The following is a 17056-nucleotide window of genomic DNA, read 5'->3' as shown; positions in this document are numbered from 1 at the left end:
CTATTATTTAGTCTGTGGCTAGACGTAGATCATTTGGCAGGAATTGCGAGAGCAAACCAATCATAACGAATCCAGTATTCTATGAAAAAACCGACCAAGTGCGAGTCGGACTCGCGTTCCAAGGGTTCCGTATATTACACAATTTTTAACAATCAGTGCCGGATTAAGATATTTTGATGCCCTAAGCATTTCTAGGTGCCCCATCTCCCTAGGGTCATCAAGATTACATTGATTTTTTGGTAAATTGAGAGAAGTTCATTGCCGCATTACAGCTGAGAATTGAAATCAGTCACATCATTTTATCACGAAAATTGACAGTGCCGCAGCAGTAATGTTGCAACAGAGTACCTAATGCTGTTGCAGTCGCCACCCGAATGTCACCTTTATCATAGCTTAGAAAGTAATAGAAACGCGAGCGAAGCGAGCGCGGAAATTTTTCGATATAAAAACGCAATATGATAGACAGTTGTACATTTTTACTTTTAGTATGGAAATCAGTTACATCATTTTATCACGGAAGTTGACAGTACTGCAGCAGTAACGTTGCAACAGAGTAATGTTGCTGCAGTCGCCACCCGAATGTCACCTTTATCATACCTTATAAAGTTATTGAAAACGCAAGCGAACCAACGCGAAAAATTTCGATATACAAACGCAATTTTACTTTTAGTCCCAACCAGGCGCGAATCCAGGATTTCATACAGAGAAGGGATGGGACAGTTTTCTATCAGCCTAGCTTCGCATAGGGCTCGATATTTAAGGGTCTCAGCGAGGTTGTTTTCTTGCATAAAATATGCAAGAAAGCAGAGCTTGGAATTGAATTGGCGAAGTTTGAGAAAGGCAGTAGGCCTAGCTGCGAAAGAGGAAAGCTTGGATTTGGATCCACGCCCAAGTGTAATTAAGGCAGAAGATCAACTTTGCCGTAAGGCAGAAGGCCTCGCATAAGACCTAACGCCGAACCGCAAAAGAGTGGGTTGAAATCGAATCTATGCATGTACTCGTAATCACGACACGACTGCTACCGATTGTTTCCCAAAGAATTACGCGCCATTGTTTTTGCAAATTAGCTTTTGGACAGCTAAAAAAAATCATGTGGTACAAAAAGATGTGTCTGTCCCTAATTTTAAAATTTGTTTACCTTTTTCAACCTGGCATTTTGGTGCCCCCCCTGAACTTGCAAAGTCTTTATTAATTCAACCATTAAAGTCGACGAATACAAAAAATTTTAAGCTAACTCTCAATTTAACATTTTTTTTAAAACATTATTTTTAATTTGAACTTACAATTACTCGTAAGTAGGTAAGACCGTTAAATATTTAAAATGATTATGTTATCAGAAAATTATCACCAATTACTCTAAGAAAACTACTACTCTAAGTAATCCGGCACTGTTAACAATGTATTTTATGTGAAACGTGAGTGAAATCTCTTTGAAAAATCCGTAGGGGTCGGATCAAAAACTGTAATTAAGTCCGACTCACGCTTGACTGTACATTTCTAATAGGGTTTCCTGTCATCTATAGGTATAGACCTATTTAATGTATTTTTTTCAAACTTTTAGACCTAGTAGTTTCGGAGATAAGGGGGGGGGAATGGTCATTTTTTGCCTTTTTTCTTGAATAACTTCTAAACTGTTTATTCAAAAATTATAAAAAAAATATTTAAGATCTTTACAATAAGCTCTTTTATTTGATATCTACCATGATATAGTTTGAAAAAAAATATTTTTTTTCATTTTTTCATTTACCCCCCAAAAGTGGCCCCCATGTTTAAAATTCATTTGTTTACGTTACATGTCCGTATTTGGGTCACAAACTTACATATGTGTACCAAATTTCAACTTGATTGGTCCAGTAGTTCCGGAGAAAATCGGCTGTGACAGACGGACAGACAGACAGACAGACATACAGACGCACGAGTGATCCTATAAGGGTTCCGTTTTTTCCTTTTGAGGTACGGAACCCTAAAAATTAAACCTAATTGCCCTGTAGGGTGTATTTGTTTCATATTTGTATTGCTTACATCAATAGGATATAATTTCAGGAAGATTGAATATCTGAGAAACGTGACAGTGAGTTTTCCTCGAGCGGAAAAGCAATTGTAATTTTCATTACTCGCTTTTATGTAACACTTGTTTTCAAACAAAAAACATAATTTATTAATCGCATGGAATGTTGTTTACAAAATAGGTATTACATCAGAGACAATTTTACACTTTTATCGCGAAATAATAATGAAAACATAATTATATAATTATTCATTTCTGATTCCGAAACAGCTGAGCAGAATGCAAATAAAGAACCTATTCCTATATTATTTAAAAACTAAAGTATATGTAATAAAATTAGACTCAACCTTCTATATAGTATATCTTGTAAAAATCTGCAGATTAATTAGAGAATGTTTTTGTCTTTGTAATCATTTCGCATTTCTTAAATTACTTAGAAAATCGAAAGACTCGCACGTCGAGAGCTGCGGTTAACAACACATTGTCATTCCTTTGATTCAGGCGTAACGAGACGTCGCTACGAGTGGTTCTACGCCTACATTTAATTACGCTTCCATCCTTTGTTAGAACTCGAGAACCCGATGTCAAAAGAAATTTCTCTTACAATTTTTAAATGACTCAATTCTTTAGTTAGATATTTATTTATTCCCCCTGAATCTTCATGGCTGACATAGTTATACAGTAAAGTGGTACAACATTGTGATTAATTCAAATAAATTTTACCCACCACACAAATTGTAAGGCGTCACACCTCGCCGGAGATAGCTGGACCAGCTTGACGCCTTTGACAAAGACTGAGCAGTGGGACATTAATAATGATGAGTTCATATTTTTAAATAGCCTGTTATAGTATCCCACTGCTGGGCAAAGGCCTCTCCCCTTGATTACCACGACTCCCATTGTTGAGCCATTTCCGGCCAGTTATTGATGAACGTCCCGCCATCTCCGTCTGGGCCTGCCACGTCCGCACTTATTTTGCGGCATCCACTTGATGTCTATCTAGCATACCTATCCGGATGCACGTGGCAGACGTGACCTGCATACGTCCCGGGCTTATAACAATATAAATTACAAATTTTACCTGCAGCCATGCCCGACAAGGATCCAGTTATAAGTGGAGCACCGCATTTTGTTCGGCCGGGGGATCAGATGCTGCTGAATTGTACGACGGACTACTCACTGCCGCCTTCAAACATTAATTGGTACATCGACAACGAAATACAAAAGGTTGGTGGTCTATCAATAGTTTGCATAAAAAATATATATAAGTATATTGAATATCCTAGTTCGCACTAGTATTAAGAGCCCTTCAACATGCACACTATATAGCGCCACTACTAAATTATCGTGATTATTTAAATTTCACGAAAGATATTTAAAAAAGGAAGCCGCTACGGACTGTATTGTGTGTACCTTTTGAATACATCAAACTAGTTTTTATGTTGCTGGATTTGTCAATCTATGCGTCCAAAGTAAAAACGGCCGTTTTTGTTTTGAGTTCCTAGATCGACGAAACCATCAATCCAGCAACACAAAAACTAGTTTGATGTATTCAAAAGGTACTTAAATACACAATACAGTCCGCAGCGGCCCCCCTTTTTAAATACCTGTCGTTAAATTTAAATAATCACGATTATTTAGCAGTGGCGCTAGTGTGCACGTTGAAGGGCTCTTAATTACGCGGTTGCCTCGTCAAACCGGGCTAAAATCATGAGAATACACGGGTGATACGAGAGACATTAGTTACTCGTAGGTACCGTTTCGTTCGCTACGGCGGAAACAATTGGTATCTTGACTAGGCCCCCAGTTCAGTTTATTAGACAAGTGAGACAACATTAAGCATGACATTTCAGGCACTAACAGTACCTACCTACCGCACGTTTTATGTAATACTACCCGCATTATTGTTGTGAGTCCCTTCCATAAGGCAATGCAAATGCGAAAGAGATAAGTAGTATGATTCCGATGATTTGCAGCCTGAATTCTGAATCGCAACTTAGTTTTGCGGCAAGTATAGTAATTGATGGGTATTATTGCAGCCCGAAGCGTGGCAGCACACGGAGCTGAGCGCGCCGCTGGCGGGCGGGCTGCGCGCGTCGTGGCGCGTGCTGCGCGTGCGCGTGCCCGCCACTGCCAGTGGCGCGCTGCGCGTGCGATGCGAGTCCGTGCTTCTGGTAAGTCTCATGCCCTTATCCTATCTCATGGTTTTTGGGGGCCTTTGCGGATACACTTCGACTCATAAGGATCTTTTGTGCGATCGAGTCTCATATCCTAATGTATATTCGCTATTCAGGACACATCAGCGTCTCCCGAGCGTCGACGTCTAGTCAAATCTATGACTGCTGCTCGACGCAACGTTGGCGCAACCGCGCAGAGACACTATTTTCCATAGCGCTGACTAGACACCGACGGTCAAAAGACGCTAGAGTGGGGTCTCTATCAAGCTGCTGATGCACCAGTAAAGGATGACTCACGTTAGACCGGGCCGAGCCCGGGCCGTCAGACATGTCATTTTCTATGACAGCCGATCGGTGATCAGTGCTTCCCAAAGAAAATTAAGAGCCGCAAGCTCCGGCCTGTCCTCGGCCCGGTCTAGCGGAAGTCATCCTTAAGACAGACACAACATTTTTTTGGGAAAGTATATTACGAAGTCATCTATAATATATTACCTACTTATGCAGGTGGACCCGCCTGTACTGCGCGACGCCATCGCTACTGTCGCCGTCAACACTAGAACGCAACTCTATGACAAATATGTTTCTAACAGAGGTGGGTATGAAGTAAAAAGCACATTTCGCCAGTGGGGAGACTGCTGACTTCTGGCTCAGCATTGCTCCGAGCAATTATTAGGGTTGGCACCACTTGACGTCTTGTTGCCTGCATGACCACAGTCCACAGATAAGATAATCACTTGAATTTTGACAGCCCTAGATAGCCAAAAACTGCCATACAATAGAAAGGAATAGCATGATTCGTGCCTTAATCGCTGTCAAATTTCGGTTTTATAAGTGTCCTTTCTGTATGGTAGTACAGTCATCAGCAATAGTATCTTACACAACTAGGACCGCAAAAATATATGACGCGCTCTTATTGCGCTCCAAATAAGATCGACAAGTAGCACAGATTAGCTGTATAGCAGCCGCATAATGAAGTACGAATACGCTTGAAGCTGGAATATAAAAGCTGCATAAGAGCTGTATAAGCGTCTTTTCAGCTTTTATAACTCTTAAATGGGCATAAATTATGCAGCCTTAAGTTCACATAGCTGCTTAAGAGCATTGTAGCAGCTATTTAATGGAATTATAAGGGGTAACAAGAGTTATAAGAGGTGTATATTGACTGGGTAAGACCCCACCAGTTACCCTTTATTCAGTTAATATGTCACATGTGCGCCCTAATACCGGGAAAGATTGACGTTGGGCTGAATAAAAGATAATTATTAACATACTTTTACACCTCTGCCTTAAAAAACAGCTATTATTTAGTTTAGTGACGACGAACGCAGAGGTTTAGCGCTACCACACCATAAGTCATTTTGTTAAAGTGTTTAGTTAAATGTTAGTGCATGATCTTTTATATATTAATGCGAGAAAGATGTTTGGGAATGCAAGTTTATTGACATCATATATATATATTATCTAAGAAAATTTCAGTGCGCCACGAAAATAATCAGGATTTATTTAAATTAATTATATAAATAAGCTATGTGTGAAAACTATTTCAGTGGTTTGGACAGAATTATGAGATAAAAAGTTAATAATACGCTAGAGGAAGTACTAAACTAATTATTTAGGTTAAGAACTCATGCACAAAACCTTATTGTGACCCTTAAAAGTTGGAAAAGTAATTTCAATTTTGTAGGTTATATACAATAAAATGGCGGTCAATGTTTTAAAAAGCAACGTGAACCGTTAAAATTCTAATATGCAGCATACGACTGTTATATATCTGATAAAGATACTTAAGTGAACCACTATAAAGTCCAAGTCGTTCTTTCGATACACTAGTGAACCTCTAAACAGTTATAAGGCATCTTGTGAACGTTTAAACAGCCGCTATTCACATAGTCTCAATGGTAGTATAATAGGCTGCTTAGCGGTAAACATGTTCAGCACTAAGCCGTATTATGCGCCACATGTGTTCGATTATATGTGTATTGGTTTAATAATAGTTCACTCGTTCTCCCTTATAATAAGTCAGCGAAATAAAAGCTGCTTTACCGGTAAACATGTTCAGTGATAAGCAGTATTATGCACCCCATGTGTTCCATTATACGTCTATTGGCTTCATAATAGTTCATTCGTGCTTCCTCACAAAGTCAGAATAATAAAAGCTGCTTAGCGGTAAAACATGTTCAGCTATAAGGTGTATTATGCGCCACATGTGTTTCATTTATGCGTCTATTGGCTTCATATTAGTTCACTCGTGCTCCCTTAAAAGTCAGCGTAATAAAAGCTGCTTTACCGGTAAACATGTTCAGTGATAAGCAGTATTATGCACCCCATGTGTTCCATTATACGTCTATTGGCTTCATAATAGTTCATTCGTGCTTCCTCACAAAGTCAGAATAATAAAAGCTGCTTAGCGGTAAAACATGTTCAGCTATAAGGTGTATTATGCGCCACATGTGTTTCATTTATGCGTCTATTGGCTTCATATTAGTTCACTCGTGCTCCCTTAAAAGTCAGCGTAATAAAAGCTGCTTATCGGTAAACATGATCAGCGATAAGCCGTATTATGCGCCACGTATGTTCCATTATACGTCTATTGACTTCATAATAGTTCATTCGTGCTTCCTTATAAAGTCAGCGTAATAAAAGCTGCTTAGCGGTAAACACGTTCAGCGATAAGCTGTATTATGCGCCACAGGTGTTCCATTATGCGTCTATTGGCTTCATATTAGTTCACTCGTGGTCCCTTAAAAGTCAGCGTAATAAAAGCTGCTTAGCGGTAAACATGTTAAGCGACAAGCTGTATTATGTACCACATGTGTTTCATTAATACGTCTATTAGCTTCATAATAGTTCACTTGTGCTCCCTTAATAAGTCAACGTAATAAAAGTCCACAATTGCCTCCTTATACAGCACATGGCGTAATTTTATCCACTAAACAGACCTTATAACGGTTAAAGCATTTGGTAACCCTTAAAGCTGTATAGGGTCGTAGCAAATATACCTTTATATCACTCTTTGCGTATAAATGGTAGTTTTCAGAGCCGTAAGGCAGCTTCTAATCAGCCCTAAGCTATATAAATATCACTGAGATCTATTATACAGCTGTTAAGGACCACGAGTGTGCTCTTATAAGTGTCTTAATACGCACAGAGCGTTAGATAGAACTAAAAGTGAGTAGTTATAGAGCTATCTGTGCTACTTGAGACGTGTCACATATTTTTGCGGCCCTAGTTGTGTAAGATACTATTGCTGATGACTGTACTTTTACTAATAAGGGTTTCCGCAAAGTAACGCCTAAATAGCTAGCTAGTACTATGACATGCTATGACTCATAACAGGCTGGGCGCTGTTAGAGCTCCGACATTGCTTTGTAACTCCCAACTTGGGAATACGAAATTAATATTTATTTAGGTTTGTAGAACTTTGTGCGCTTAGAGATTAATAAAGTTAGGTACTACTCGTATTTATTATTTTCATAAATTTTAAGTTGAAGTCTGCTAACTAATAATTATTAATGTAAGGTTAAAATAAATACAAAAAAATTAAAACGTTCGCCTTAAAATTGTATAAAAATACTACTCTCTTTAATTTGAAACCCATCAGGGCTCCTAGCCAAGATGACAATCGTACATCGACAAACACCTAACGAAAAGAAAATATATATCAGGATCACAGTCACGTTGGCAAAATGCCGCTCTCATACAATTTTAAAATCCATCATCATCGTCTGTGGCCATGAGTAAGCCCATTCATAATAAAAAAAAAAGAGCATAATTTAGATTCGTGTGACCATTATAAATAAACCAATGAATGTTTCAAACTTGTTCACTGTCTATAATTTTAGTAAGTTATATATCGGAGACCGAGCTTTGGAAAACTCAAAAATTCGCGTTTTCCCAGACATTAGACCTACATAGCTAGATCGATTTATCGCCCCCGAAAACCCCCATATACCGAATTTCAACGAAATCGATAGGGCCGTTTCCGAGATCCACGAAATATATGAGTATATAAACAAGGTATTAGATTTAGTGCTTTTATTCAAAATTAAACATCTACCTCTTTGTTCCAGGTGCAGATGTCTATGAGAACTCGGTAGTAGCCCTTGTGGTGTCCACTCTTATATCAAGGTTTATGAGCTTATGAGGATAGAGTTAATCATGTCTGGTGATATTAGACGTAAGTTTAGGTACATCAGTTTTATCTATGTTCGATTTTTTTTCTTAATTGAATAATATTAAAGAAATAGAAAAATATTTTACATCTCTCAGAATGCATAAAGTTTTAAGTAACAAACAGCTTATCAAAGAGGAAAATATTTTTTGTACATTGTAAATTATAAAAATCTATAAAATACTTAAAATTTAGGTATATAAAGCACGTTTAAAGCATACCCAAGGTGTGTAGAGATAAACATAATTAAGATTTTTTTAATACATGTGGAACCTCGATAAAGCACAATCCTTGTTAACACCTTCATTACTTAAACTAGAGGTTTTTAACCTCCCTAAAATGAAACTATCATCAACGATCCCTTTAAGGGTTATACAGTACTTTTTATGCGTTTGTATAATTACCTCTCGGATACGATTTTTTTACCCCTGTAACCTCTTCAAGACGAGCAGAACACTAAGAACTCCTCTATGTCGTAACCTCTATAAGACGAAAACTCGTTACCACGAACTTTCTGGCTGTTCTCTTAAGATAAGATAAGATAAGAAAGATCGTGTTATTGACTGTCCGATTCGAACTTTAAGATACGTCAAATATTACGGCCTTATACGATATGGATTAGACACGTCAGTGTCAAAAACCGGGCAAGTGCGAGTCGGACTCGCGCACGAAGGGTTCCGTACCATAATGCAAAAAAAAAAACAAAAAAAGCCAAATAAAAACGGTCACCCATCCAAGTACTGACCCCTCCCGACGTTGCTTAACTTTGGTCAAAAATCACGTTTGTTGTATGGGAGCCCCATTTAAATCTTTATTATATTCTGTTTTTAGTATTTGTTGTTATAGCGGCAACAGAAATACATCATCTGTGAAAATTTCAACTGTCTAGCTATCACGGTTCGTGAGATACAGCCTGGTGACAGACGGACGGACGGACGGACGGACGGACGGATGGACGGACGGACGGACGGACGGACAGCGAAGTCTTAGTAATAGGGTCCCGTTTTACCCTTTGGGTACGGAACCCTAAAAATGATGTTTTTCTTAGAAGAAACGTCGCTTTTGACACTGACATAACTAATCCATATCGTAGGTATCTAGCCGTAATATTTGACTTAGCTTAAAGCAGGGGTGCGAAACTCCTGACTTCAGTCAAACTCGTCTCCGCTCGGCTCAGCATTGCTCCGAGCAATTATTAGGGTTGGCACCACTTGACTTCCTTTTGCGTGCACGACCACAGATAAGATAATCACTTGATTTTTGACAACCCTAAATAGCCCAAAGGGATAGTGCCATATATTAGAAAGGGACAGCATGATTCGACCCTGAACCGCTGTCAAACTTCGTTTTTGTAGGAAGTTTCCTTTCTTACTGGAATCAGTTATGTATCGCTGCCATACATGACCCAAAAATTTTTTATTAAGCTATGAGCTTCATCACATCTGATATTTGAGTAATTCTAAGCATTTCTAGCCTGGGGTGGGGGGGAGGGTGGGGTACAAAGACGGCCGCCACCCGTCATCTTTAAAAAAAATCTATTCTGATCATGGTGGGTACTAGGGCCGGTTTGGTATCATTTTCGTATAAACCAAAGACGTAGAATTCATTGCTGATATTTGTTTTTTTCAGTTTCATAGTATTTTTACAAGAAAAACGTAAAAAGGTGAAAAATTTGGTTGAAGATTTTTGCTACGCGGAGCCGAAACTACAAAATATAGAAAGTTGAAATTTGCACACTAGATTACATTTATAAAGTGTACAAGAGGTAAGAAGAGATTTTGAGAAATTCAACCCCTAAGGGGGTTAAAAAGGGGATGAAAGTTTGTATGAGGTTCAAGTTTAATTTTAAGCTAGGAATTTGAAACTTCGTAAAACGATATATTATTAAAATACAAGAAAACTAATTTCAGCGTTTTTGAAAATTCATCCCCTAAGGTGGTGAAAAAGGGGTTGAAAGTTTGTATGGATATCAAAAAATTTTTCGAACGCGGGACTTGAATCTTTGTATTTGGGGATATTATTAAAAGACAGGAAATGTAATTTCAGCGTTTTGTAAAATTCATCCCCTAACAGGGTTAAAAAGGGGTTGAAAGTTTGAATCCATTACAAATCCGAGTAGACACACATTTCTTATTGCCTCCTAGGCTTGAAATGCTTAGAATTACTCAAGGAACATATGTGATGAAGCTCATAGCTTAATAAAAATTTTTTGGGTCAACTTTATAACTGCTTCCGCTATCTGTACGGTAGTACTATTAATTATTCTGTGCTTGAAGTTGGAATCGAGCCGTGAGGTTCTGCTGTAGTCTGCTGAGTCCGGTTTTGTAGTTTCGCGTTAATTAGTTTTACTATAATAGACATAACTAGACATTAATCTAATGGCTGTGTTTCACTTAAGGTTAAGTCAATTCTTTGCACGAGATCTTTCTATACTGTACAGTTACACAAAATTGTTGCTTTCGTTCAAAGGTAACACATAAGGAATAAGTAAATAAAGATGAATATAAAATAAATATGTTGGTGTTTTTATTGTTCGAATAACCTGTAGTTAAATAATGGCCCGAAAATAAAGTTAACATTTTTTTTTACTGGGGCATAAATGTTTATAATTTTAACAAACGGTTGCGGTTGTGTATAAAAGCCATTATGGACATACGTTTTGTTTTAATTTGGTCTATAAAAAGATAAAAATGACTCGAGCTTCGACTTAACTTCCACTTCATTTTGATAGTCTAAAAAACTGAATCCAGTCTTAAAACAGAGAACTGAAAGGACTCGATATTTCAATTAGTTAGAATTAGAACTGTAAGTAAAATCAAATGTTCTTTTCCTGCTGTTTAGGAAGGCTTTGACCTACGCGACAACACCAGCACAAGAATATTTTTCAAAGGATTCTTAAATTGTAAACCCGTGAATTTTTATGGGTGTTATTACTGCGCTCCTTTGCAGTAACGTTGAGTCAATAGGTGTGAGTTTATGATCGCCTATAAAATACAAAGTATTGTTCAAGTAAGTATTTCAACTTAGTCGAGTAGAAGCTTTCGTTGTAATATCAATCTTTTGGCGTCAGTAATAAAGTTTCTTTTGACACGATTGTTTAGTTATAACTCAGCTAAATAAAATAATTTGTTGCTTACAAGTTTGCGCAAAAATTTATCGCCTTTATTTTTTTTTTACGATACTACTGAAAATTTTAAATACTTTACAGGATATAAACTGTTAACTAATAATATGTACATAGGTACACCAGTTGACTTTGCATATATTTTTTACATTATCTTTCTTACCAAAATATTAGTTAACAGTTTATATCCTGTAAAGTATTTAAAATTTTCAGTAGTATCGTAAAAAAATAATAAAGGCGATAAATTTTTGTACATATTTACTATTCACTCTATTCAGCAATCCCCGCGTATGAGATTATAGACCGACCGCTTAAAATATGAGTACTCGCCTGCGCGGTATGCGGGCGACGGGGTAGGGCGACTAAGGGTGGCGGGGAAGAAGCGGGCGGCAGGCGTACGGCGTGGCGTCCGCGTACCGCGCAGGCGAGGACCCATTTAAGCGGTCGGTCTAATAGCTCAGGACCGGAACAAGTGGCGATGGCGTAGGTACTATAAGAGAGGCCTATGCTCGGCAGTGGGCGATAAAGGGCTGATATGATGATGATGAATCCCCGCGGAGCCTGTTACCAATATTGCAGCTCATTGAAAATACTTAAGGGAAGGCAAACATGCGAACATGCCATGCCAGCATTTATAATTAGGTACGTAGGTACAAAGAAAAATAAAATCAACACAAACTTATTATAAAAGAAAATCTGGGAGACCGAGCTTTGCTCGCAAAACATATAGAAATTCAAAAATGTGCGTTTTCCCAGAGATAAGACCTAGATAGATTGGTTTATCGTCCCCGAAAACCCCCATATAGCAATTTTCATCACAATCGTTAGAGCCGTTTCCGAGATCCCGGAAATATATATGTATAAACAAGAATTGCTTGTTTAAAGGTATTTAGATAGATAGATAGATTTAAAAGATACATACCTACTAACGCTAGACTGACTAACGTCAGATATAAATCCAATTACGTCGCATAACACAAACGAATATGGCAACTTAATAAATGTATTCACACCTACAATACAAAGGAAATCCCTTTGAATACATATTGAACATGGGTCCAAAGGAAATTAGGGCCCAATTCGGATTATGAAATAGACATCTATTAGACATCTTTTAGACATCACCAAGATACGATAAAGATGTTTAAAATCTAACCTGTCAAATTTGACATTTGCGCGATTCTGGAGATACTCTTGAACGATTTCCACAGGATATGACTTAGAGATCTAATTCACATCTAATAGATATCTTACTCTATCTAACGTAAAAGTGACATTGGCTGCCCGAATTGCGCCGCAAAAGAGAACTAGTTGATATCTAAACTATAACGCATCTAGAATGGATCTAGTACGTGTCGTCTCTTGTAAATATCTTGAAGTTTGAATACGGGAATTAATTGTGTATTAGCTAGGGAATGCAAATCGGTTATTTTCGGTTATTTTTTGTATGGAAATAATCGGTTATTAACCGAAACCGCGGTTATTTCCATACAAAAAATAACCGATTTGCATTCCCTAGTATTAGCTACCCTAGAGTAATGAGTTGGACTGGTGAATAATCGGGGGAATCGGTTTTCCATTCATACGGACACATAAATATTCAAGCTCTGTCGTACGTCTTCAGAGGGGGTGTTCACACTTGGGTATAAAGAATTTTTCATTTTTCATGCTCTGAAAGAGGGTCATTGTTGTTCTAAAAGGTGTGCAGAAAATGATACGTTTCTGCATCAGAGCATTTTACGTTCCAAGTATCTACGACTATATTAATTGTTTTATGATAAGCAATCAAAACTTGGGTTTAAATGGATTTGTTAAACAATTTCCATTCTGATATTTAGGTATCTTCACATTCCATAAATAACGATACTTTCGCCTAAATTGTTAATGAAAGTACCCTCAAGATTTACTATAAAAATGTCTACTCAGTCAAATGTAAAATGTGTAATCATTACGTATTATTTATCAAAAGGCTACTTCCCGTAATACCTTGTTGCAAACCGGTAGAAATATAAAGCTTTTGTTTAAATAAAATGTACTTTTCTATAAGTGTGAGCAAACAGTATGCTTTACTCTGCAGCGCGTTTTGCATTTCCGTCTTATAGTAGCTGACCTCGTTTGGATGCAAATATTGTATAGTTCAAGCCAGAGCGAGCCGTCCCGCATTTTAGTTTTGTTCGCTTCCTGTAATTTGCTCTGAGATATTTTTTTCTGATTTTCGCTTTGTTTATTCTATTTAAAACGAGACATGCATACATTGCTCATATTTTGTACAAGACATTATTGTAATATAGAACGCTACTAAAGATAATTGTATGGATTTATGACAAATAACTCTCTTTCTCTTTATTTATTTTCTGATTTTAAATTCAAAGTATTTTTATATTGATATAATACTATCTCTCGCGCTGATTCGTGCGCGCGAAATGCATAGCTAGTCATAATCATAAGTTACATCGCGTGCACCAATTACAAGCGAGGTGCCTTTAGAATGACATTCTATTTCCAACTGCAGCTGCAATACTGTTCATTTTACTATGGAAACGCGTCGCTGTCATTGTCAATTTCCATAGTAAAATGAACAGTATTGCAGCTGCAGTTGGAAATGGAATGTCACTCTAAAGGTTGCGGTGCAACCGTGCAGCAACGCAACTGCTGGCGACTGAATTGCAGTCTGACGGCCCCATTCGAACTTTAAAATATGTACGTCAAATATTACGTCTAGAATGGATTAGATACGAGTATGTCAGTGTCAAAAGTGAATGTGACGTTTTTGTTTGAAATCGGGCCGAGAATTTTGTGTCACGATCGTCAAATAGTGAAATCTGAAAACCACTCTTGGTTAATATTCTAAAAATATTTTGTATAACAATATAATAACGTCGGTGGTTTGTGTGTAAATGAATCAAGCTGGTGGCAGTTCTATGCATGCCTGAACAGTCTTCAGGAATAAATTCCCTTATATGTATTTGCACCGTAAAATACGACGCAACATTGTTCAACTACAGAGTTCATTTTACTAAATACACCTACATAATTTTGTCAGACGACAGGTACGAGTTTTTTTATATTTTATAACAGTATGCGGTTTATAGCCATATTCAAAATATGTACATTGGATAATGTAGGTTATTAATTATGTATTCTAAATGTTACTTTTAGTTTGGGTCTATAAATAGTCACAATGTTAAGTAAAACGTATTTATTTGTATAAAAAATGAACGTACACATTAGGGAATGCAAAATAACCGAAAACCGAGTATCGGTTTTCATTCGGTTAAACTCGAACTCGAAACCGAATTTCGGTTAAAAACCGAGTATTCTTGACTATGAGTAACACTTATCGATTAAAACAGATAAATGTTATTTTTAGGGTCTTGTACTATCAGTGAAACTCCACAGCAAAGTTTTTTTGTACCTGAGGGAAAACATACAGAAAAACTTTATTGTGGCAATCCACTTTTGTTACTTTCTTTAAAAAAAATCTGTCCAAGAATCACATTGCAATTAAAACTACAAAATAGTTTGGATAGTATATAATTGGGAAAATTGTTAATCAACAGTAACACATTTAAAACAGAATTTTTATCATAATCATTAAACATAATCGAGATTAAATTACAATCAACATCACTATAAACTTAAAAGAAACACAACTAACGCTTTCTCTATTAATAATCAAAATCAACAACATAAATTAAAGGTGGTAGTAGTAGTAGCACTAGTACCTGGAGGGCCAATTTTGATGTCAAAGTTTAAGTTTGTATTATCCTTTGGCCTCCTATGCCTACGCTGCCTATATACACATTAACCTGGGTTAATTTGAGCTACTTTTAATGGAAGTATAATAATATTTTAATAGAATTAATGCGTCTAAGGTAGAATCGCTTAATCTTGATCTGAGCTTATTGCAAAAATACCCAGCTGTTGAAAAAGCTCGCTCCGACTCCACGCTTGTAGGTTTAACTGTCATCAGTAGATCCCGTGTTTTTGTTAAATGCTTGCCGCGGCCAGCTCCATTTTCATGTAATGCCATCTCAATATGTACAATATTTGGCAAGCACGAATCGCCTTGAGATGGTTCAGATGCAGGAATCGACGACTTCAGAGCGTATTTTAGTTCTTCTGTAAAATTTTTAAATGAGGGCGTTTCTGTTTGCGATGATGAAGGCATTGGCGATGTTTCTACGTTATTATTGTTAGGCACTTCAGTTCGTTCGTCGTTCGAAACTAATGAAACGATAAAAGACTTTATATTTTCTGTTGACACTCTAGGTAACTCGGACTGCGAATGCTCTTCCTGCAGGTCGTTGAAAAACGTGTTTGGGTTTTCTATATATTTTAGAACTCCTTGTATCAAAAGATATCGCTCAGATATTCTCTTCAGAAGTGCGTTGTACATTTTTCCACCAAAATTTCCGTCAACTGCATGGAGTTTTTTAAACATGTACTTGAAAACGGTGTCTGCTGTTGACAGTGTTGCATCTTGTTGGCATAAAACTTCGACAGAGCTTTTGAGTATCTCCAATACACCATGAACATGTTTTATCAATTCTATTTCATTGTCTGTGAATTGTATACTCGATTTGATATCAATGAGTGATTGAGATGCATTGGTACAGCATGATAAATCTCTCCATCATCAAGCACAACGAACTCCAACGTGTTTTACAGTCAAGAACCAAAGACAAGTTTTTTCCAAAAGTATCTACCACGTGCTTCTGTAGAACTTCATCGTTTTTTGTAGGTGATTTGCGAAATATTTTCACCACTTTTCTAATTTTTTCAATTACGGGCATATAGTTTTCATTAATGGGTCTGATGTCCATTTCTGACAAAACTATTTCCATGCCGTCGTCTTCATCGTCGCTGTCATTATCTGATTCATTTTTTTCCGGCTCAGTTTCATCCACAACAGTTATTTTCTTGTTTTTTGTACAACACGTCTATTACGGCCAATTGAATTGCATGCGCAAAACATAGCTGATGATAAGCTGGTATAGATTTTCCGAGCTTAATCATCACGCTTGCTCCATCAGTTGTGAGAGCAACTATATCCTGAAACGACAGTCCAAACATTTCCAGCCGATCCTTTAAGTGTGTTGCCAGTTTTGTTGCAGTTGCAGATCCATTAATGCGAATTAAACCCAAATTAAAAAAATTGGTAGAGTTTTTAATACATGGTGAATGTATGTTTACATTCATGTAACGTCGATTTCTTGTCGAAGTCCATTCGTCTGCAGTGACCGAAAATTTTTAGCCTTGTTTAGTTAACGTCTTCAACTCGTCGATTATAATTTGAGTAATTGCCAAATATTCTTTCATCACAATCTTTTTTATAGTATGAGGCGACTTTGGAAGCTGGTGGCCACTTTCAATAAATAATTCTCTCAAGTCAGGTGAGGTAGTAAATGTTCTAAATGGAATACCGTCCACAGCCACCATGCGTGAAATTCTTATTTCCAATGAAACCATGACTTTACTTTTTTTTGCAGGAGGTTTATCTTCGTTCCCTGTGTCAGATGTGGCAGAAGCCGTAGCTACACTAGCTACATTTTTTTCTTTTGAAACACAATGTG

At 37.2% G+C, this 17056-nt stretch overlaps 1 protein-coding gene across 1 annotated transcript in view; it reads left to right on the top strand.

The window, feature by feature from the left end:
* LOC134667645 (uncharacterized) overlaps nt 1-8329 on the top strand; it is a 34121-nt gene extending 25792 nt beyond the window's left edge. Inside the window, exons 4-7 of the mRNA XM_063525068.1 lie at nt 3096-3235; nt 4048-4182; nt 4690-4777; nt 8256-8329. Of these exons, the coding sequence (XP_063381138.1) occupies nt 3096-3235; nt 4048-4182; nt 4690-4777; nt 8256-8329 (437 nt within the window). The remainder of the gene's footprint in view (nt 1-3095; nt 3236-4047; nt 4183-4689; nt 4778-8255) is intronic.
* Nucleotides 8330-17056: the final 8727 nt, after the last annotated feature.

Source organism: Cydia fagiglandana, chromosome 9, assembly GCF_963556715.1.
Source record: "Cydia fagiglandana chromosome 9, ilCydFagi1.1, whole genome shotgun sequence".
Classification (NCBI taxonomy): domain Eukaryota; kingdom Metazoa; phylum Arthropoda; class Insecta; order Lepidoptera; family Tortricidae; genus Cydia; species Cydia fagiglandana.
This window is presented reverse-complemented; position numbering and strand designations above follow the sequence as displayed.